This window comes from Pelodiscus sinensis, chromosome 16, assembly GCF_052426305.1.
Source record: "Pelodiscus sinensis isolate ZL-2025 chromosome 16, ASM5242630v1, whole genome shotgun sequence".
NCBI lineage: Eukaryota > Metazoa > Chordata > Testudines > Trionychidae > Pelodiscus > Pelodiscus sinensis.
Window position 1 is genome coordinate 37744875 of NC_143067.1, and position 25243 is coordinate 37770117.

At 40.4% G+C, this 25243-nt stretch overlaps 1 protein-coding gene across 2 annotated transcripts in view; it reads left to right on the forward strand.

Moving 5' to 3' along the window:
* RANBP17 (RAN binding protein 17) overlaps positions 1-25243 on the forward strand; it is a 227169-nt gene that overhangs the window by 185558 nt on the left and 16368 nt on the right. For both annotated transcript variants that reach the window (XM_089769552.1, XM_025181074.3), the window contains one exon: positions 8228-8394. In XM_089769552.1, the coding sequence (XP_089625678.1) occupies positions 8228-8394 (167 nt within the window). The remainder of the gene's footprint in view (positions 1-8227; positions 8395-25243) is intronic.

The window sequence follows — 25243 nt, forward strand, 5'->3', positions numbered from 1 at the left end:
TCCACAGTTTGATTTAGGGAGTCTACTTAAGACTTGCTAAATTGAACTCAGAGGGCAGCCCCATCAGTGTCTGGTACTTCTGCTTCCCATCAACCTCCCTTTGTGAGGACAGTGGCGAAGTTTGAAACAAGGTACATCGACTACAGCTACATAATTCATGTGGCTGGAGTTGTGTATCTTGATTCAACATTCCCTTTTAGTGTAGAGCTGGCCTAAGCATCCTAAAAAATGGGACCCTAAAATGATAGCAAAGAATGGCTCTTTTATTATTTTTTGCAAGGAGTTGTAGTTAGTGAATCATAGAATATTAGAACTGGAAGGGACCTTGACAGGTCATCGAGTCCAGTCCCCTGCCCTCAAATACTGTCTAGACCATCCCTGATAGTCATTTATCTAACCTACTCTTAAATATCTCCAGAGATGGAGATTCCACAACCTCCATGGGCAATTTATTCCAGTGTTTGACTACCCAGACAGTTAGGAACTTTTTCCTAATGTCCAACCTAAACCTCCCGTGCTGCAGTTAAAGTCCATTGTTTCTTGTCCTATTATCAGAGGCCAAGGAGAAGAATTTTTCTCCCTCCTCCTTGTGACACCCTTTTAGATACCTGAAAACCTCTATCATGCCTCCTCTCAGTCTTCTCCTTTCCAAACTAAACAAGCCCCAAGTCCTCGGTGGGGACCCGTTTATGCTTCGGGCTCTACTGTCGCTGCTCTGGTCCGGTATCAACACCGGCGTTCTTCTCTCCATTTGCGTCACCGCCGCGATACACTCTTCACTGCGGTGGGGGACACGGGGAGGGAGAAGGGGGGGCCCGGGCCCGCCCTCACTTACGGGCCTCAGCCCAGGGCCCTAAGGACTTGGATCTATAGGGATCTGGTCCGGCTGGTGGGGTGTTCCGCCTCAACTCACCAGCCCGCCAACCACACTGGGTTCCGCCCTGGGCTACTTCCCTTCCCCTTGGAAGCCCCCTGCCTCGGAGCTCACCTTCCCTTTTGTAGACAGGGTTGCTGGAGGGGGAGCGTCAGTTCCTGGCCACGGACGGCCTCTTCCTCCCTAGCCCGGACCTCCTCCCCTCCCCCCCCAGTCCGGGCGGCAGCGTTTTAAATTTCCACACCCTCCCCAGTCTCCCTATCACAGGCGGGGGCTGTGCCGGCAGATCGTCCTGGCCCCGCCCAATGCTGACGGCGGCCCCTGATGTCCGTGGTCCGGGACACCATGCCGCCTCTGTCTTCCCTTGGGGGCGGGGCCTTGCCGCGCTCCCCCCGCGCGCCACGGGCCGTCCCTGACGTCGCCTATCATGACGTCAGCCTGGGGCGACGGTCGAGCGGCGTGGGAGCAAGCCGCACATGACCAAGCCTCCCTGCCCCGGCGGCCGAACAGCACCTGTCTGGCTGCGAAGAATGTGCGGGACAAGGGCACCTCGTCACAGTCATGTTCTCTAGACCTTTAATCATTCTTGTTGCTCTTCTCTGGACCCTCTCCAATTTCTCCACATCCTTCTTGAAATGCGGTGCCCAGAACTGGACACAACACTCCAACTGAGGCCTAACCAGCGCAGAGTAGAACGGAAGAATGACTTCTCGTGTCTTGCTCACAACATACCTGTTAATGCATCCCAGAATCATGTTTGCTTTTTTTGCAACAGCATCACACTGCTGACTCATATTCAGCTTGTGGTCCACTATAACCCCTAGATCTCTTTCTGCCATACTCCTTCCTAGAGAGTCTGTGTGAAACTGATTGTTCCTTCCTAAGTGGAGCACTTTACGTTTGTCTTTATTAAACTTCATCCTGTTTACCTCAGACCATTTCTCCAATTTGTCCAGATCAATTTGCATAGCCAGTAGGTTTGTCATTTGTTCATACAGGCTTTGTAATAGCTAAAATGTATTACCTCTAAGATCAGACAAGCGCCATAGTAATGAACGAGTACACTAGTCATCACAGAGCATTCCAGAGATTTACAAAACAGATTCGATGTTACTCTCTTTAGAAAAAAAATGGTGGGGAAAGTGGCCTTGACTAGATAAGTAGCATTACTAAGGAATCCTCGGATCATTTTATTACATATTGCCAAAATACCAAATAAACTATTTGTGCAAAAATATTCACTCAGTTCTGTTTAGTTTGACTCTCGCTTCATCTCTTCCCTTACTCCTTTGAGACATAAATGAATCTTACCATAATTTTGTGTTTCTGAAGCGTTCTTTTCCACTAATGTCTTGACAATAATAGATTCACAGGTGCAATTTCTTGGTAGGTGAATTAAGTTCTGTCCACATTTAGTTATGTTGGACTGCTATCTACCATATTTAGCAAAATGCCAGTTATTTTTCCCACTTTTGTCTTGCATTCCCTAGTATTTCAAAAGAACATTTGACTCTGCATACATGTCAAGTAATGAGACACAACCCTTTGATCTGAATGAACCTGACTTGCATGTAGAAAGGAGCTCACTTTTTTCCCTGAATTGTCAGTCAGAAACACAGCCTTTTTACAGTCCACGTCTGAGTGGTAAATTGATTATTTAGCCAGGATATCTTGTTTCTTAATAACATCAACATGTGCCAAAAACTGATTTCTTGATGTAAGGTATAGTAGGTTCTGTCACATAAACCACATAATAAATTCATATATTCAGGTAGTTAAGTTTACACAGTAAAATGAGTAATTTTACTATGATGAGATGTCAACAAAAGCTGAATATCCCTCAATAAGAGCAATTAATGGCCATGAATTATGCCAAAATCCCATTAAATTCCATTGTGATTTGGGTTCCTAACTCTCACTTCTTTGAAAAATCCCAGCATATGGATAAATACATGTTATTTTACAGTGAAGCAGACAATTGTTTCATTTGTGTTCATGTTCCAGCGTAGCCTTCTGCCCTTTGAAAATGGACAATTATGATATCAATTGGATCCTTCTTTTAGTGAATTGTATCTGTGCTGCAAAAAGTATCTTACTGAATAGCAGTGGCAAGCCGAAAAGTAGTCTGATAGGATACAGTGTGTTGTAAACCACTAGAACTTATGAATTATCTTCAAAAATAATTAAAAAAAGAAATATTTTTTCATTTAAAAATTTTTATCCCAGGAAAAATGTTTGTCTATATATTTTCATTTCTCTTAGTTCATGGAAGCTCTCAGTATTTAATCTCGTGCTGCAGCTCTATATATGTAGAATAAATAAGCTCCAAATCCTCATTTCTCAGCATTGTTCATTCGGTCCCGTAGTGGACACTCTGCATGCATCATGATTTCACGCTTGATAATATACTGTGAAATAATATTTATTCCTTTGGAGGCCCCTGGCTGTAAATCAGCTGTAATGGAAGCCCTCATCTAGGCTTTTATTGCAAGGATAAACACTCCAACAGTTCTCTTCTAAAGTGTTTACCTGGCTTTTTCACAGCTGACTCAGTGGATTGGAACCTTTTAATGTAGCCTGCCTGGCATGTTGTCACTAATCTTTATCTGAAGCTTTTCTAATTCTCCCGTGATTAATAGTGTAATTATGCCGTTCATTGAGAAAAAGAAAAAATATAACATTTTCTATGTCTTGCTTTGTCGGTTAGATGTTAAATTGTTTAAATCTGTTTGCTTTCCTGGTTTACCCACAAAAGCAGTTAGTGCTTTTATTGTAGGGTACGAAATTGATGGACAGGGAAATGCCACTTAACTCACGTCTGTCCTATTTACCTTTATCTTAGAAACAAAAAACTCTCTTAAGTTATGGCATGCTCAACAATGACATCCATTTTAAAAAATAATGCTCTTTACATCTATTGGCACCATTCACCAAACTTTAATGTTAAAACCAAAAGACCTCTTCAAGTTGGTTTTTGAATAATGTCATCCACCTTAAGACTAATACAAATAAATAATTGGTTGGTTTGAGTAGTTGGATGACCATTTTAGCTATTCCTTTTTATCCAGGCCCACCTCCCAGTTTTATCATGTGGTCCCTTTTCTCCTTTTTCCACCTGACCGCTTTACCAGCCCAGAAATTGTAGCTTTTCCTTAAACTTATTTGTTCCATATGTATGATTATCTTTCTTGCGTGAGATTCAATAAGAACTTCAGCCAGCTTCAACACAAGCCTCTGCATGCCCTGAAAAAAACAGTTTGGGGGGTTTTGTGTGACCTTCACCTCTCTTATGCCTTTAGAATCAAAAGGGAAAATGATCACTGAAAAGTATGTTTGATATACTGTTATGGGAAGATATAAGTAGCCCTTAACACTTGCATGAGATCCTTATGAGCCAGTGATAGGATAGACCTGTCCGCTGTCCTGCTAAGATCACTTATTGTCGAATATAAAATATCTACTTGCACAGTATCAGCATGTTTAGAGCCACTACCATTTTATAAACTGATGTTAGTGATTTACTTTGTTTTATTCAATTTAAAACCAAATGGAGTTAAAACAGTGGTGGAGACGTATAACAGAGCCATCCTGTGGAATTTGTATTTTCACATACATTCTCGTTATTGATGTTGCTTCCATTCCACCATCAGTTGTAGCTCTTGTTTAAATGCGGAGCGGCTTGTTAATAGAGAAAAGAGTAAGAGCCTGGTCCTGCATTCTTTGCTCAGGCAGATCTTCCTAGCAATCTGCATCAGCTGAATTTAGTAACAAAGCCTCCATTGATGGGGTGGGATCAAGACTATTGAGCAAGGTATGAAGCACTCCTGGGAGGATGAAGAGCACCCGTAGCTCCCACTGAAACCACTGAAAATAAGGGAGCACACCATCTTCTAAGAGTGTTTAATGCCTTTCAGGATCATGTCACAGGCTACATCTACACTACAAGGAAGGGTGTGATTTCAGCTTGCCTACACAGCCATACGCTAGCTCAACGAGAGCTAGCCTGCGCATAAGTAGTAATGTTAGCATGGCAGCAGTGATGGTGAGCAGCATCTGAATACAGTAAAACTCCCAATACAGTAAAAGCAGTGCTGAATACAGTAAAACTCCAATAGTCCGGCATCCAGTTGTATGGCACTCCCAATAGTCCGGCATCAAAATGGCAAGAGCCTAGTGAGTGAGCTTTGGCAAAAAATGAGTCGCAAGGCAGCAGCAGCGGCAGCTGAACCGGATGGGACCGAGTCAGTCTGCCACTGGCATTGTGTGACACTGGACAGTACTTGTGTTTTCTCTAGCTGTTTTGACTTACATTTCAAATATTTTCACCCAGTGATTTACAAAGCACAAGGGAATGCTTGGACAACGGCAGAAATCTTTAAGGATTGTTTTTTTAATTATTTTGTGCCCGCAGTTAAGGAGAATTTTAGAAAGGAAGGTCTACTAGAGGATAGTGAAGCTGGTTTTTTTGCTCAATAACTGTTGAGTGCATCCACCCACTTTGGAGCTTGTTAGCAGAAATATTTTTGCTACATATTTGCCAGTGAATGTGACATCTTTGATCCAACCTATGGATCAAGGCATGATACAGAACTTTAAGTGTTCCTCAGTGGGTCTTTTGTCCGAAAACTGGTAAACTCAGACTGCAGTATATGGTATACAGTATGTACAATAAAAAGGGTTAAAAACACTATATATATAGTATATACTATATATATATAACCATCTTATAGTACTTCCTGATAGTCCAGCATATCCAATAATCCGGCACCATCTAGGTCCCAAAGGTTCCGGATTATCGCAAGTCTACTGTACTAACCAGCCTGAAACTGTTAGGTACATAGTCGTGCTGTCGCTAACAGTGCTATCACACTGGGTCGACAGAACTCGGCAGTTTCGTCGATGGCGGTAAACCTCATTCTACGAGGAATAACGCCTTTTTTTGACAGAGTTCTGTCAACAGAAGACGTTATTGCATCTATGCTGTCCTTTGGATCTACACTGTCATGTCTACAAAGCGGCTTGCTTTGTCGACAGAACTGGATGTAGTCTAGAAGCTCTTTGTCGACAGAAGCTTTGTCGACAGTATCTGTCCACAAAGCTTCTGTCGACAAAAAGCTTGTAATCTAGACGTACCCACTGTGCTGCTATTGATGTGCTAGCCTCATGAGAGTTAATGCAAGTCTGAGTCCGCAAGCTGGGACTTGCATTGCTCGCTCATAGTATGAAGGTAGCCTTGTGAGGTCAGTTGTGGCTGTGTTGTCTGTTAAGTATTTCTAGTATAACCTTGAAAAATATGTAACACTGGTATTTAGGTAAAGGAAAGTTAAAAATAACATGATACACAAAGAGTTAAATTGACACAGATCAAAGTATTCCAGCAACAAGAGGGATATATTTAAATGAACACTGCAAGGCTGGCAAGCCTCCAAATTAGCATAGATAAATTTAATTGGATTCTTCTAATCTCTTTTCCTTCCACATAAGCATTTGAACAGTTTAATTCCTTCTCCAGCTCCCCTGCACGCCTACTCCAGTAGCCCATCTAAGTAAGCACTGTGAGCTGTAAGTGCTCAGTAGGAGCAGGACGGATCCCTAAATGGTAGTGAGCTCATTTCAATGTGATGTTTGCGCCTGCAGAGAACACCAGTTGTGACTGAAACCCGTATCCACCAAATGAGGAAGTTCCACAACTCTGTGTGCACAGAGAACTTTGACTGGTGCTAGGATCTTGAGAAATTGGTGGGGAAAATACAGCTGAGATTAGCGATTGAGGGTTTGAAGTGCAGCCAGTGTACTTGGGGCCAGTCTGTCAGCTGTCAGACTAAGAGAAAATATGCGTGAGCGCTACTATTTTGTACCAGTATAGTTAGCAAAGGAAATTGTACAGAGGAAAAAAAGGCCTGTACATTGTTCTCGCCACACTAATGCATGTAAACAGAATCCACTTTCACAGCAGCAACACCTAGCGACAAAATAACTTCCATAAATCAGACAGATTTACTGACGAGGATTACCTGTTGTGTTCCCTCCCTCTGACGCATCTGGTATTGGCCACAGTCAGCAGACAGGATACTGGGCTAGATGGACCGTTGGTCTGACCCAGTCTGGCCTTTCTTCTGTTCTTACTTTCAAATAGGTTTAAACTTTTAATCTTCCAAAGAGTTACCTTAGTTATAGATACAGTGAGTAAAGCTGTGAGGTTGCTGTTGCTCCCGATTCCAACATATCCTGCTTTGCTGTTATGCCTTTACATTTCAGGAGAAACAAAGGAACTTTAGTCAGTAGCCATCATTTCTATGATGTTATCTTTTTTTAAAAAGGTAGTTGAACCACCAACTTTTAAATAAGGTAACTAAGACTTTGCTCTAAAACTTCCTCACCATATTGTCTTCCTTTCAATTTGTGATCCTCACTCGTTTAGCATCTAACGTGCAAGCTTGTAAGTTCTGAGGGGCCGGGAAGCACCACCTAGGTATGCTCTGGAAAATGTCCAGCACATGTTTGGTTACTAGAAAATGATACATAATATTCGGGGGGGAAATAATACTAGTACTTCTGTTTATGCAGACCTTCACTCTTACACATCTGAGATTCTCTACAGCAGTCAAGAGGTTAGAAAAGTTACTTTAAACATTCATAGTGTCTGTTTACATTGAATTTTAAAACTCTGTAACAAGGCTATAAACAATGTTCGCTTCCAAAAAATTGGGGTCTGCTGAAACTATAATTTCATATCAGTAAGGTCCTGATTCTGCAATTTATAGGGTGCAGGTGAATTACCGGTCTCACACAGAATCTCACTGAAGTTTGTAGGACTATGTGGTTACATTTATACTTCCACACTATTTCAGGATACCGGAGTATCCTGAAATAGCTATCCTGCATCTTCACAGCAAGCCCGTTATATTCAGGCTTGTTATTCCGACATCCGTGTAAACATCATTCCACGAGGAGTAAGGGATGTTTCGGAATAGCAGGTTATTTCAAAATTTGGCCCTGTGTATACAGTGCCAATTACGAAATAAGCTATTTCAAAATAAGATATACAATTTGTGTAGCTCAAATTGCGTATCTTATTTCGACCTATGGTGCTGTGTAGACACACCCTGTCTGAGCCCAGCAGGTCTCTGTCCATTATGAATCACAGGATTGATGCCATAATCTGCCTAATACCAAAAATCTTAAAAGCAAAAGAACAGATAGTAAAGTTAAGTATATTGAACCTTCTATCTAAAATAAACTTCCAGGTTTGCCTTGTGTGTATTGTTTTCTTCACTTCTGCAAGTTGTTTGTAATAATTGTTTTGTTTTATTACAAAAGCAATTACAAAACTTTCTTTCATTGCTTATGCAGATACAATTGTCTCCTCCAGCTGTTGTGCTAGTTTAGACTACATTGTAACCTACCTCTTCAAACACATCGCAAAAGAAGGCAAAAAACCTCTAAGATGTAGAGAAATATCACAGGATGGACAAAGATTGCTGCACTTCATGCAACAGAACCCTGAAGTACTACAGCAGGTAAACTTAAGCACAGCTCAACTGTCCTGTGAGGTATTACTAAATTTGGGAACAAAGCTTTTCCCTGTTATTTTCATCACCTTGCAGTAATGTAGATTAGCATAACTCTTAATTATTTACTACCAAAATGAGTCTCTCTGTGATATATTTGCTCCCCAGCTAATATCAGAGTTATTTTCATGCCAGTGTTGCAGTATTATGAGGGTATTTCTTGTCATGCTGATGATATGGGCATTGTATTCACATTTTAGGATAACTTATTTTACAGCGTTTCACTTTAGTTCATAGACTGATAAAATGCAATATTCATCATTATACTGATTTTATAAAATACCCCCCATGGTTATGTAAAAAAAGGGGGGAGGAAAGTATCTCTAAAATATTTTAGGTAAAGCTAGAACATTTTAATGTTTTAAATCAGCATATTTTTCTAGATAGACACGTTTGATACTGTGCTACAATATTTTATTTGAACAGTAGGTGACATTTTATAGGGGAGGATTTTGTGTCCAAGACACAAATATGAGTAATCAAATATCATGCTTCAGGGAAGAAACTGTCTACTGCAGTAGTCAGGAAGGACTTTTTCTCCCAGCAGTGCACACTACGGTCCAGATACTTTAAGGTTATGAGGTGCTTAAGCCGGTGCAAGGTATTGGACTACTATTATCTTACAATTTCATATGGCTGTTTTAGACCTAGAACCTATTCCAGTGCAAGGATCCATACGGTCCCAAAACACACAATACAGTTTCACAACAAAAAAATTATTGGGGCTTTTAAAGAAAGCAAAGGATGTTCATAGAACACCACATCCCAGTGTCCTTTGTCTTTGTGCTTTGGTAGCAAGCTTATTGGTTGTCATTTTAAAAAAATCAGCTTGTGATAATTGGGGAAATTGTGTGGTAATGGTTATTATATTCTAATTTAGGGGATGAGTATGGTAAACGCTGACTTTTTAGGGATGCCCACAGCATAGTGAGAGTATATTTGGGACATTTATTACTGTCACCGTTGTTGAGATTCGATGTGATGCCTTTGTCATGTCTCACAGTACCCTTACCCTGTGCAAGTTCCATGGAGTCTGCCAATGGATTCGGTATTTGCATATGCCATAGTGGGCAGTACTGTAACATGAGCACAGTGATGTGAGTGTAAAGGGCCACATAGTAGCCTTGACTCTGAATTTCCTTGCATTTGTTGCTTTTGTTTCAACCTTAATGTAATATTTTGTGTTATTAATAATACTCAGCAATCTTTCAATTTACAGCATAAGACTAAGCAGTGATCAATCTTTATTAACTTCATAATCTATGGAATACATTATATTTATTTTGAATGCAGGCTTTCAGATACTCTTTTAAATATTAATGACTGGTCTCCACTAGTCAGCATAAATATGATTTGCATTAGCACTAGTCATTTCATATTGAGTGCCTCTGATGTCAACTAGTCAGTGTACTAATATCTGACATCATCTCCCGAGGTCACTGACAACTTTGACCTTTATTCTCATGCATGGTTTCTTTAGTCTCAGAAGCTCTTTTGAATTGATTTGAAATTTTGACTCTTCCCTTTATGAGGCAGTAAAATTGATAATTATTCAGATGGGAACTGAGCACTGAGTGAAAAATCAATTCCACCCGCTCTCTGCAGCGTATAAAATTACTTCTGAGTCTGCTGGACTGAACGGATGGCCAAGGTAAAAGCAGCAGGCAGGAATAGTAGAGAGGATTAGCTGGCCGGAGCTAATAGCCTAAAGGGATGGCTTTTGAGAAGAGGGAGTGGGCCGGTTGGGGGTTATTATTAGCAGTGATGGGACTCATTGATCATATGTTTACATCAGGTTTCCATTGGGTTATAAATCAGCCCTGAATAGAAACGGAACCCAAGGCCTTGCATCTTACCAAAGGGACATGGTATTAGATTATTCTCATTTTCACACTCAGATGAAAAGTGAGCCATTGATTATTCATCGGCTGGCCATTAAACACTGGTTTTATAGATGATTTGACTATCATGGAGGCTAATGAACAAGGTTCTTGCTTCATAACTAGATGTCTCAGTTTTCAAGACATCTGTGTCGGTTAAGTAATGCATAACCCTATTAAAAGGAATGGGTTACAAATTGCTTAACAGTGCTGAAAAACTAGACCCTAATGACTAATTGTGCTTTGAGTTTAGAAAGGTTTGTCAGCTCTTTAAACTAAACTGATGCAATGAAACTCTAATTATTTACTAGTTAGAACATTTTTTCAGCTTGAAAATCTGGAATCATAATTAGACATTTAAAAGTTTCTAGTGGATCATGAAGACTGTCTCATCTCAAGTTGTTTAATGAGCTATAAAACTAGACTATCTGGATCAAGTTATATTCTTTTGGTATCAGACAAATTGGAATGTGCCTCAGTTTACTCAGCCATAAAATGGGATTGATAATATTTCTCTACAAATCACTTTAAGGTCCTCTGATGGAATATGCAATACAAGTTCAAAGGATTATTATTGATGGTAATATAACAGGCTTCATGAGGAAAATAATAGAGGCATTATGCCAATTAGGCACATGTTCATACTATTCTTGTGCACATACAACCTCTTAATTTGTGTCCTGACATTTTTCCACTCACTAACAAAGAGAATTACAACAAGATGTGGTCTAATCTCATTTTATGAAAATTAATTTATTGACTTCTGTCATTGACAATCTGATATAAAAGTTGTTACAGGTAATGTCAATGTATATACATCAGGTTGCACTTTGCATAGACCAGAAAATATGGCTTTATTAAATAAAATTCCACAAGTGGCGTAATCACAGTAAAAGCTTGAAAAAAGTACATATGAGACTGAATGTTGTAATAAATAGCAGTGGACAGCAATATTCTAGAGCCTCAAGAGTAAGAAAAAAATAATTTTGCAGATTATGCAGGATTAACAGTCAGTAATGTTAAAGTATCTGTATTAACTGCAATCTGTTGATAGGTATTCATTTAGTTATGCCTTAGAATGGAAATCCCCGTGGGGTAGGCATTGGAGTTAGTGTGTTTGGAGGGAGAGCAATGGGGTTTTAAGAGTTGTCTGTTTAGTGTAGCTGGTCCTGTCTGCTAGATTAATGGAATAAAATTGTGTAGAATGAACATCTGTATTGGAGTTGCTGTTAGCAGCATAATTGCAAGAGCTACTAAACAACACCTTCCACATACCCAGAATGAGCCCACGTAAGAGGCAGTATTAGTGATGTGATTTTAATTTTACATTCTTAGTTAATGTCACTCTAAAGAGTTCCAATCTTAGGTAATGTTAACATAGCTTCTTTGCAATAAATAGTTCTGTGTTTTATGTATTTTGCAGCTCTTTGGTTCATGCCCAGGCTAAAAAATCCAACATGTCTTTCTGAGTTTTTTAAACCAATTTCATTTAACTACGGATTTTAAATAGCTGCCATGAGCTATAGGGATCATGCTTCAGCAGCGACTTAAACGGAAACCACATTCATTCTTTTCTGCAGTCAGTCAGTCAATGAAAATTACTTTCTATAGTGCTTTTCATACCATGTATCCCAAAGTGAATTACAACAAAAAGAAAATCAGCTACCTTTTTGTTGTTGTTTTTTTTGCTTAGATTGAAGTGGTGTTGTTCAGCATTTTGACATACATTTTTCATGCTTAAAATTCTGATTCCATTTCATTGTAGTAAAAAACAGGAGAAGCAACAGCATGCTTAATAGATTCTGTGAATTTATATAAGGATTTAAGTAAACCTGTCTCACTTGGGAACACTCTAAAATATGTCATTAATAAAATGTGTTAAGGTTTCTTTCTGATGTTTTTCATAATTAGCAAAAAAAAAGTCACACATATTTGTGTTTAGGCAAATGGCATCTGTCTTGGATCCTTTTGGGCTTAATTGTGCAGTCAGATAGCTGAAATTGTACCATAACAATCCAAAGTCATGTGTGGGGTAAAAGGCTGATGTCATGAACCCAAGGTTACCACTTTGCAACTCGTTCCCTATAGGAGAGAGCTGTGCAATGAAGGGGAAGGCTCTTACTGAAAACCAAGCTTGAAGATATTTTAAAAAAACATGGGAGTCACCAGCAAAGCAAATGATGGCTGTTTTTGACAATTGCCGCTGTGTGAAAGTCCTTCTGTGATGAACATCCTCCCATACTTAAAAAGAGAACAATGTCTTTCATCTTTTGGTTCCACCTCATTGTGTTGAATATAAGACATTTTGTCGGGGAAGTCTCCTCATGCACACAGTTTAGGAGCATAGGATATTTTGAGTGTCAGTTTCTGATTCCAAACTGGACGTGAAATATTTCACAACAGATCTTCCCTGATAAAATTCTCAGTGAGTGGTTGTGCACCAGGAATTGATGTGATTCAGTCATTGACTATAATTCACTAAACATATGTGTTGCCATAATCAAGAAGTCACCAATCCTTTTTCTTTAGCCTTTGGAGCGGTAGAAAAGGCGCATTGCCCTGTGATGAAAGGGACACCACTTCCCCTTCTATTTGCTTTGGTGTCTCACATAGCAGCATTATTTTTAAATAAGTAATGGGAGTCTAAAAGCACAAATATGAAGTAGGAGCTCAAGGCCAGATATAGTGCCAGGCACAATTACTTACCATTTCTGTTTTAATGTGTTTGTGTCTCTTGAAAGCATTGGAATGGGAATCAGCTCTGGGTGCTACTCCTGGCTCTGTCACAGACTTCCTGTGTGGCCTTGAGTAACTTACTTAGCCAATTTGGACCTCAGCTGAAAATATAAGTAATAGATTCCACCTTGAAAGGATGTTATAAGGCTGAATTAAGTAAGGAAAATGAATGGGAGGTGCTATCAAAGTTCAAAGTTTTACTATAATTATCACTTGAACTGAAATGTTGTATCATAAAACGGGTCATTAAATGAATGGTCCCATAAAGCTTCTAAATTCATGTGTGCTGTTAGTTCAGAATGACTTTTCCATGTAACATAAGCTAAATGAACCTATTGTAGTTGCTCAACCTCTTGGCTTATCTTTGGTTTTTAAATTAGAAATATGTGTACATTAAATTATGCCCATCCTGTAATATTGTTAGGAAAGTAGCATGCTAGTTCCATCTGAGAAAGTTCAGATTCCATCTGCATGTGACCATTGCAATTCTCTGCTTTTATATAGCCACTTTCCCCCACAGGTCTTAAAGACATTTACAAACACTAATGAATTAATTCTCACAACCCTGTAAGGTAAGTAAAGAATATGTCAGAGTCAGTTTTCCCACCACTGAAGTATGGCCATCTCTAAAATAGAAGATGGTTGTTCGAGCTTGGCTTTCAGGCATGTTTTAATGTGCATCTGTTTTTGTGGGGTTTCCTTTGAAGGGTGCTTGGGGCAGTTGATGGAGGAAGGGCTGCTGTGGTATGATGGGTAGATTATGTGGGTTGTATTGTTTAATGTTGCACTGCCACTCCGAGCTTTGGTAAGGGAACTAAAAAAAATTAAATAACAAACAGTTCACAGCTACATTGAGGACAGGAAAGTAAACAATGCACTATCCAGTTACAACTAAAGGCAGATCCGGGTATTATTAAAATCAAAAACACATTCCACAAATTGCCATTTTCCTTTTTTAGTTCAGTAAATTATGTAGCATTTGTTTTTCCCATTGACTCCAATAAAGTACAGTATATAGCCACTATGGAGCCACTCACACTAAACAAAACTATTGAGGAGATGATTTATAACTGATGCTCTTTGGACCATGCAGAAACCATGCACAAACTCTAGCCTATGTATATGTAATTAATAGGAAATAGAATGAAACTCAAAGGATTCAGTCCTGCAAAGTGCTGAGTACTTTGGCACCCCAATCCAGCAAAGTATTTAAGTGCATGCTTAATTTTAAGGCACGTGTAGTCCCATTGTAGTGAGTGAAATTGTTCCATGTTTATAGTTAAGCATATGCTTAAATGATATTCTGCAGCAAGCCTGGCGTGCCCAGCACCTCCCAGAATTAAGCCCTAAATGACTTGATACAACAATGAGAGATTTTCATGAGGGCATCTGTTTTCAGCCTCTTAGCACAGTTTAAAACTGTGATCCAATAGTATCATAACTTGCATTATTAATTGAAAGGGATGGAAATATACCAGATGTAGCCCAAGCCAGCAGAGACTTGGGTGGCTAAGCAACAGAAAAGACACCATATTGAGCGAGCCAAAATTCAGTCTCAAAGTCATTTATTTTAACCAGTGACAATGCATTTAGACTCTAGTGTTTCAGCTTTGATTGATGGTTTAATATCATATATAATTTTTTTAATGAAGGAAAACCGTTTAAATATGTTAACATTTACACTAGCAATCTCCCATGTACATAACTGCATTTAATCATTACTCCGATTGTTTTTGTGCTTGTGTAATTTGTATCAGCAAGTTAACTATGTCAAAGCCCTCTCATCTTAATGAAAAATATGGCTTCCTTTGCTTTATACCCAGCTCTAACTGCGTATATGTAAAGGCATCAGTAACTTCAATATAAAATGTAATGCCAACCATCCAGTTATCACTACACAGGAGTGCTGTTAATTATGAAATTAGAAAAATACACAGGAGCCTAGTCCTCTTTCTGGTGCTGTATTGTTGAGTGCTATGCTTTAATTCAATACTAGATATGAATTAAAGCATTTGATTTTAAGCATTTTAACACTAAACTACGTAATTAAGTTTTATTATGTACGTATCTGAAGATTGCACACTCTTATTAAAGGTGCTAAATCAAAATGAAACTCTCCTCCTGATCATTCAGCTTGAGACAAAGTTAACACAAGCAGGTCTTAGGGTGGAGGGAAGTTTAGTTCTATGAAGTAACAAGTATTGTACAGAATGCATGTACAGAAACAAAAAGCCATAATTTGGCTTTGCAGGATAAACTGCTTGAGGTGTCAATGTAGGATGTGTACCCTAAGGCTAGGCAGCTGGTATATGTATGCTTTTGTTTATCAGTTACTGGTTTATGTCGCCTTTAGGCCAGCACATGAAACAATCACTCCTGCAGGGTCAGCTGCTGGTCAGAAGCAAAGTAAGAAAAGACTTTGCGCTAAAACACGTCAGCTGTAATTTTAGTGCAGCTGGCACCTGCTACTGGTGCACAGCAGGAGGGTTAAAGGTCAAAGAGGCAGTTGTTCTAAACTCAGTGATGGCTTAAAGGGACTTGTAGATTAATCTGCTTTATTAACTTCTGTATATTAGATAACTATTGCAATGAATGACAGTCCATCTTTTTTAATAAGTCCCCTCATCTCTTTCACTTTTAAATTGGCTTTTGAGTAGTGAATATTAAATAGAATGCATTTCAGGGTAATTAAATGAAATCATTAGGATGATGTTTTACCATCATATCTATAAGTGTATTATGTACATAACGTATCTTACACCATTCATTGCTTTTGGGTGGAAAAGAAGCCAATTACAGAATAAAAAAAGGGCTGAATTTCTTGATAAATTTGTCTTTGTATGCTACATAAGTATTTTCCAAAATGGCAAGTGTACAGAAAAATGTAAAAATGTATTCTGTTTTTGCAATGCAGTTTAATACTTGAACACTTGAACAATGCTTAACTTTTGTTATACATGATTCATTTGTTACATAATGCAAAGACTGCAAAAAATGTTTCAGTGCTAGTTTGGGGGGAAAAGCCAATTGTTGTTTAGCAGATTTGAACCAATGTTGTGAATAGTGCCACCCATTTTCTCAAGCAGCATGGTTTTTCCAAAATCCCATTAGCAATAGTTTCTACTGTCTGGAAATAATACAGTATTGTTCCAAAATGGATAAGGAACAGCAACTCTCCCTTTTCTGCTTTTTACCGCTTAACTGATGATCTACCACTGACAGTTTTGCCAAGTGAATGATGGAGTATGTTCTCTATGAACAAAAATTAACTTACTCCAGTTGACATTTCTGGGTAAGCATGTGCAGAGAGGGTTGCTTTGTTGCTATTGGACACTGCTGCACTGACCTGCCACAGTGCAAGGTGCACAGTAAATAGGACTGGGCTACTGAAGAGATGCCCTAGGCAAAGAGAGTTACAGAATCCTTCGCTGTTTAGTACATAATCTGGGCAGCTGAACAACGTATGTACCAGATAAAAAAGGTTGTCGTGTTATGGAAAACTTTCTGCACCAGGCTCAGTTTTCAAAAGTCCATGTACACTGAATAAGTCCAGTATTCTGTGGCACCAGGATCCATTGGCTGCACACTTCACTGCACTGGGAAACAGACTTATGGAGCTCTGCCTTCTAATCAAACTTTCAGAACTGCATATTGATTGAGGCAACTCTCCTTCGCATACAGGACACTGCTAACTGGGAGGAGCTCAAGTATCCTGTGCAAGAGAAAAAGTTCATGGCACCTTGATATTGTATACATTTCAAATGGAAAAATCCATGATGTGAATATTGATACTTTCAGTGGCAAATAAGAACATAGCGAGGGGTCATACTGGTTCAGACATGGAACTGCTCAGCCTGGAAAAGAGATCAGTGAATGAGGAACTAAAGGAAGATATGTTAGAGGTCTATACAGTCATGACTGGTATGGAGAAGTGAGTAAGGAAGTGTTCTTTACCCCTCCACATAACACAAGAAGCAGGGGTCACCGAATGAAATTAACAGGCATCAAGTTCAAAACAGAAGAAAGTACTTCCTTACCCTTGGATGTCATTGATGCCCTTCTCAACCTTTTACCGTTCCACTCTATACTTTTTGAGATGGGGCAACCGGAACTGTACACAGCATTCAAGGGCTGCGTCTAGACTGGCATGATTTTCCGGAAATGCTTTTAACAGAAAAGTTTTCCGTTAAAAGCATTTTCGGAACAGAGCATCTACATTGGCACAGACGCTTTTCCGCAAAAGCACTTTTTGCGGAAAAGCGTCCGTGCCAATCTAGATGCGCTTTTCCACAAAAAAAGCCACTTTCGCGATCGGGGCTTTTTTGTGGAAAACAAATCTGAGCTGTCTACACTGGCCCTTTTGTGCAAAAGGAACTTTTGCCTGACCAGGAGCAGAATAGTATTTCCGCAAGAAGCACTGATTTCTTACAGGAGGAAGTCAGTGCTTTTGTGGAAATTCAAGCAGCCAGTGTAGACAGCTGGCAAGTTTTTCCGGAGAAGCGGCTGATTTTCTGGAAAAACTGGCCAGTCTAGACACAGCTAAGGTGTGAATGCTCCATGAATATGCATGGTGTCATTATATTTTCTATCCCTTTCCAAATAGTTCCTTAACATACTGATATCCTTATCCACTGCTGTGCACTGAGTGGAAGTTTCCCATTATCTATCCATGGTGACTCCCAAGATTTCTTTCTTGGGTGGTCATAGCTAATTTAAAATCCATCAGTACATATGTATAGTTGGGATTATTTTTTTCCAATAAACATTACTATGCACTTAGCAGCAGTGAATTGCATTTGCCATTATGTTGTTCTGTCACCCAGCTTTGTGAGATCCTTCTCACAAATGTATTAACTAAGCTTATAAGAGAGAAATATGAATAGAGATGTCCATAGTAGTCAAGGTAAATTGGGTTTCCAGTGACAAAAGAGATGGACCCAGAGAATCCCACTAAGATTATAGTTTGTTTGACAAGTGGCAATTTGGGTGACAGTGATCATGAAATGACAGACTGAATGATTCTAAGGAAACAAAGGAGATTCAGAACTGTGAACAATCATCTTTGAGTAATCCTGGAAGGCTGGTAAGGTCCCAGATGACTGGAAAAAGGCAAACGCAGTACCTATCTTTAAAAGAGGGAAGTAGGTGGACCCAGGGAAAATAGACAAGTCATCTTAACTTCAATCCCTGGAAAGATACTAGAGCAAATTTTTAAACTATCAGTTTGTATATTCACCTGAAGGAAAATAGAGTTTTTAAGGAAAAGACAGCATGGATTTGTCAGAAGAAATAATGCTATAATTTCCTTCTCTGATGGAATTACTGACCTAATGCATAGGGGGAAGCCATAAACTTAATAAACCTTGATTTTTAGCATAGCTTTTGACATAGTTCCATATGACATCTTCATAAGCAAACTAGGGAAATATGTTCTAGATGAAAATACTATATAGCAGATGTACAACTCGCTGAAAGACCCTACTCAAAGAATAGTTATCAATGGTTTGCCATCAGATTGAGAGAGCATAACTAAAGGGATTAATCCTGGGTCTAGACCTACAGTGTTTTCATGAATGGATAAAGGAGTAGAAAGTATGCTTATAAAATCTGCAGATGACACCAACTTGGGAGGGATTGCAAGCACTTTGGAGGACAGGGTCAAAATTTAAAATGGCCTTGATAAATTGAAGAATTTGTCTGAATTCAGAAAGATCCAATTCAATAAAGACCAGTTCAAAGTATTTCACTTGGGGAGGAAAAATCATATGCACAACTACAAAATGGGGAATAACTGGCATGGGGTTGCTACAGCTGAAAAGTACCTGGGGTGATAGTGGACCATAAACTGAATATAAGTCACAAAGATTATGCAGCTGCAGAAAAAAAGCTACCATGATTCTGGGATGTATTAACAGTTTATGTAAGACACAGGAGGTAATTAGACACCCCTTCTCCCCAACTCAGCACTGATGAGGCCCCACCTGGAATAGTGTGTCCAGTTCTGGGTGCCACAGTTCAGGAAAGATGGGGACAAATTGGAAAGGATACAGGGGAGGAGCAACAAAAACGATAAAAGGTTTAGAAAACTGGACCTATGAGGAAAAGTTTAAAAACAAACTAGGCATGTTTTGTCGTGAGAAAAGAAGACTAAGGGTGGATTTGATAACTGTCTTCTAATATGATAAGGACTGTTATAAAAAGGAAGATGATCAATTGTTCTACTTGTCCTCTAAAGATAAGATAAGTAATGGGCTTAATCTGCACCAAGTGAGGTTTAGGTTATGTATTAGGAAAAATTTTCTACCTCTAAGGGCAGTTAAGATGTGTAATAGGCTTCCTAGATTGTGAAATCTCTTTCACTGGAAGTTTTTAAAACCAATTTTGACAATCACCTGTCAGGGATGGTCTAGGTTTATTTGATCCTGCCACAGTGCAAGGAACTGGACTCGGTTTCTCATGGTCCCTTCCAGTCCTGTGTGTCTGTGGTTCTATGATATGTGGTCCACTAAAACTAACTGGCTGTTTCTTTATCTAATCCCACAGCGTAGCTCCAATGAGATTGCCTAACTCAATACATTTAGATTAGATTACATTTTCAAGTGAAGATCTCCAGCCTTCTAACAACACACAAAAAGCTCACTAGGAAGATACTTAATTTTGAAGGGGAAAAACATTTAGCCTATTGTAAGTCAATACAAAGAGTCACAAATACAAAATTGACTATAGATTGAACCTCTCTAGTCCGACTCTCTTTGATCTGGCAACATCCGTGGTCTGGCATGATTTTAGTTAGCTGGATGTCCAATTCTCATGGGTGTGTCCAAGTTTCTTGCGGTTCTATAAAGCTTGTTTACCGTCACCAGTCCTGGCTCTCAGTGTTCTGTGCTCTGATTTAGCTCTAAATTACCCCAAAATGTCTCCCAAGAGCCCAGGCAGCAGTGGAAGTGTTGGTAATGCTGCTAGACAATATTGACCTCCCGTGGTTTGGCAAATTCTCTGATTCTGCACTGGTCAGGTCCTCAGGGTGCCAGATTAGAGAGTTTCAACTTGCAATGTTATTTTAGAGGATTATCCAAATCTGACCTCTGGATTCCATCCACTATGGATTTTCTGACTTTTGTTTGATTTTCATGACACTGCTCTTTCTTAATCAGTTAACTTTTTACCTCTTCAAATAAGATTTGCAGACCCAAAACTTCCTGTTTACAGTCTCCATGGTTCAGTATGTGCCATTTCCATGAAGCCTCCTATTGAAAGAGCCTCTTGATGTTTGTGAGCAAGTTTGTGTCATGGAACATGCACTGACTTCAAGTTGCTGATCAGTGGATTTCTCTCTCCACTGACTGACCCAGAAGTGATGATGTTCTCTACCAGAACCACTGCAGGATGGAATATTATAATCTCTAGATAACCATTTTCCCAGGTCTGCATATTTATCCAACACACATGTTGCAAACTAGAATTGAAATCCTGACTCATCTGAAGTGAGTGGTACATCTCTCATTGACTTCAACACAAGCTTGGATTTCACCCAAGACTTCCAAACATTAACTGCAGTTTTTTTGGCATGCTAAAATTCTCACAGCGTCTTTCCAAATTCCATTTACTGCTAACAGACTGTTGAAATGACTAGGCATTTGTACTGGTTATTAGACTCACCGTGACAGTCATGTGAAAAATAAGCCATGGCCAACCTCTGTTTGGTTTCTTCTGACAAATTCCACAGGCAGGGCCCACTGTAGGTCATTGGACAGTTTCATAAGAAAGTATTTCCCATGGAGCAGACCTAAATTTGGCTTGGCACACTAGAGCTGAGTGGTTCTTCTCTCCCACCTCTTTTGATTTGGTGGCTATTTGTCTGCTGTTAAATCACATTACTTCTTCTTTTGTTCTCTTATTATAGTCTCATTTTAGAAAGCGAGATTTCACTGTGGTTCACCTTTCCCTTAGGTCTGAACTCCTCAAGGTGCAGGTGGACTCAGTTACAACTCTCTGATCCTGCAGTGGCGTGGCCCTGTTAGTTAAAGAAGCCTATAGACGCTTAAATTTACACCACTGGAATATGGTCTCTATAGGACCTTTACTCCAATGAAGTATTAGACCAGTCAGTATTGCCAGCCCCAAGCATTCAGAAATCACAGGTCTGGCCTCAAAAAATCCAGCACTTTTAGCTATAAATTATATTTGCCTTTTGGGTTTGTTTGTTTTTTAACCTGTAGAATAAATGTCTTCTCTGAACCCATGAGGGCTAAAAAAACGTGTATTGTTTTTCTATATGCTGTTATGTTTTGAAATAAAAACCCAGATTCTAACCTAATTGCACAATTCTGGGAGCTGGGGCATTAAGAAAAATTCCAAATGTTGTTAGACTCACCAGAAAATTACCTGGGTGGAGTAGCAGACCTCTACCATGCATCTCCTTTTCCTGACAAAAATACCTTGTGAAGGCGGGCAGCAATCAGTACAGGAGTCAGCTCTGTTCTAAAGGGGGTCCCCACTGGCACGTTACAAGCAGAATCCAGTCCCTTTGCATCACCGCCAGAGCCAAACCAGAATCTGGTCCTTATTTACTTTGGTTTAATGCTCAACTCCCACAGAGCTTCCCTTAAAATTAATTATTGAGAGTTAGTGCAGAATCCCTGCAAAATCTTTTTAGCATGACAAGCAAAATTATCTTTCTTTGGTAATTAAAGGCCGTATGTCCATTGGAAAAAATTCAGGGACAATCTTGTCAGAGAGGCTAGCTCTTGAAATGTTGAGTGTCCGACTGCAGAGGTAATGTGTTTAGTAGGAAATACAGTATTCAGTGCACTTTGTTTTGATGACTTCATAAAATAGCCTTGTGCTTTGTTATTATTGTGAAAGGTGATATTCACTAAGAAATGTTGTGCTGACTATAAAAGATAAAGTAGTAGTGTACTCATTGCCATTTTGATCGCCTATCTCTCTTCTGTGTGTATTTGGAATAGCTTCTGTTACAGTGCAGTTTATCACTGATTGCTTCTGCAAACATGGTCTTAATTATTTGTTAAAATTAGTTGCAAATAACAAATGCATTCAGCAGAAATTACGATCCATTTGTGAAAATTTGAAAACAGAAAAAGGGCTAAGTGTATTGGATAAATAATTTGAGCTTTCCTAAATATCATGTTACTCTACTTTGATGCAGCCAAGTAGGATGACTGTAGTTTGTTTAGGCCGCTCTCTCATACTGATCGATAGTGTCTCATTTCTTTATACTCCTTGTGTCTGTGTCCATTGCTGTATGTTCTCTTAGCCTTAGATTGTGTGTTCTTTGGAGCAGGGACTGTCTTTTGGGTCTGTGTTTGTACAGTGCCTGGCACTTCAAGGACTTGATCCATAACTGGGGTTTCTAGGTGCTAAGACAGGGATGGGCAATAATTTTAGAGGGGGGGTCACTTCAAAAATTTGTGAAGTGACCCAAGACCGCCCTGGAAGGGGCAGGGCCACAGGCAGAAGAGGTGGGGTCAGGACACTTCTGTGCTTCCCCGCCCACAGACCCTGATTGGCCTGGGGTTGGGGGATCGCATGAAGTCTTTGCCCCCACCCCTTCCCCTAGAACAGCTGGGTTCACTCTAAGCACCATGCACCCCTGATGGTGGGGGGAGACTTTGCACACTTCCCCATCCCCAGGCCCTGATTGGCCTGTGGGCAGGGGCATGGCAGGGCGTCCACAGGCTGGATCAACCCGCTTGGCGAGCCGAATCTGACCCATGAAGGCTCTCTTGCCCACCTCTGTGCTAAGATAATACAAATAATAAATGTGGAAGACGGGGTTGTTGAATGGTTAGAGAGGGACATGGGAGTCAGGACTTCTGGGATCTATGTACAGACTGTTTTCCCCCAGGCTCACTGAGATACCCTACCCTAGTCCAAGCTATGTCTGTGTTGCTGCTGGGGGCATGCCTCCAGCCTGGATAGCAGAAGCACTCTCTATTGAAAGCAGCACACTGAGAACAGCAGTGGGGATGTTGTGGTGGAGGCGAGCTGCCTGATTATAAGCCCATATGAGCCCCTGGGTCCATACTTAGGTGGCTAGCCCCAGCTGCCACCTGTGCAGCACCATCCACACTGCTGTTTTTAGCGTGCTAGCTAGAGTGGAACCTGTGCAAGTCTACCTGAGTGGAGAGGCAGTCTCCCGCCTGCTGGGGGGACCTTCCCTTAGTGCTGCTTTCACCCCCTTCCTCCCCCAGCTTCCCTTCCACCTGTTGCTTTGAACTCTTCTGTGCGTTAACTCAAACATGGTTTTAAATCAATTGTTCCAGGGTATTTGCAGTGCTAGTGTCAATAATAAACGTCGTTTGACCTTGCCCTGTCTCTGCTTGAAGGCAGCTCAGGGAGGCTGTTCTGTAATGTTGGGGCAGAGGACCAGAGAGCAGACAGTCCTAAGTAGAGCGCCTGCCATAATGAGAAGAATCCTCCTACCTGCCTTCAGTCTCCAAATCTCAACAACTTGCAGCAGGGAGCAGCCAGCACAGCTCTTAGAAGCTTGGAGGAAGGGAGCAGTCAGAACCATTCCCAGAACATCGGACTAGGTGAGGAGGGAGCTTATAGAACCCTAGAGCACTAGAACTGGGAGGGACCTTGAGAGGACATCGAGTCCAGTCCCCTGCCCTCACAGCGGGACCCAGTATTTATTTTGGTTCTGCACATCCTAAACTCAAAACTCCCATCATCTGAAGAAGTGGGCTGTGCCCACGAAAGCTCATGATCCCATCTGCATGTTTTTTTGGTCTATAAAGTGCTACCAGACCATTTGTTGTTTTTTTCTATACAGACTAACTCGGCTACCCCTTGAAGCTTCTTGTCCTATGCTCAGAGGCCAAGGAGAACAATTTTTCTCCCTCTTCCTTGTGACACCCTTTTAGATGCCTGAAAACCTCTATCATGTCCTCATGCTCATGTCTGAGCATATTATAGGAGGCAAGCGGAGCAAGTATTAGCAACAGTTGTGAGGTGGGAGGAAAGACACTGACAGGTAAAGAGCTTTCTTCTAGAGAACCAGACTCCTGCCGAATGCATTGGCCTATGAAGTTGTGACACTGCTACCGAGAGAATCAGATTGTATGTAACCTTTCATTGGCTGGTACTTAGCTGAAACAGTTCTATTCTCCCGCCACCGCTCAGATAAGAATGGCTGTCTGGAAAGAGGAGCTGTTCCTGTCTCACTGGTGCAAAGGGACTGCGAAGAGTCACCTTCATGAGACAGTAATCATCTCGTTTTGGAAAGACTGATTTAACAGTGTCAGCTTTCTGAAAGAGCGAGAGCGAATGAGTTGTGTTAACTTCTGAGTAAAAATATCTGAAGAGCTCAGCGTTGTTCCCTCCTCCACGCACACATCTGCCAAGTGTAATAAGTTGTGCGTTCAAGCGCTAGGTGCTAAAAACCTCTCCCATCAGAACTCTGTCATCCCTTCAAAAGATCCACGGCATTAGATTTCCTCATGGCCACTGTGTTGGAAATGACACCTCAAATTTGAAGTGAACATCATAATGTCCAAGCTGAAGACTTCTCAATACTGCCATCTGCAAAAGGCAGCTCCTGAGTTCATTTTGCAAGTGTAAGTTATTCCAAGCCTGAGGTAGAATAATTTGCTGCACAGATGGGTAGACATGAGGAAGGCTGTGCAGATACATGGGTTTGTAAACATCTGTCAGCCGCATCAGATATCCAGATACAGAATCTAGCACTTCAGGCAGCATGTGAGTAAGTAACATTCAACAGAGGACTTACATGAAATTCGGTGTAGACAAAAGCAAGGCAATACATATTGGAAGTGAATAATTAAACTAATAAATCATATTCCCCCTCCCATGCAGAAAGAGAAGCTACATCATTCCTCAGCCTTCTTTCTATTGCCAAAGTTGGAACTGTCGTTCAGGGTACTTAACCTGTGGCCCTCTCAAAAGCCAAAGCTAGCACACCCCATGAGACTACTTATCCTTCATGATAGGGGAGGCTGCACTACCCCCAAGACCTCTTCCCCCTCATTCTAGATGATGCTATGTCAGCTCTGAGATTGACCATCTGAGGAAGTGTGGGTTGCCCACAAAAGCGATAGATAGATAGATAGATAGATAGATAGATAGATAGATAGATAGATAGATAGATAGATAGATAGATAGATAGATAGATAGATGTTAGTCTTTAAGTTACCACA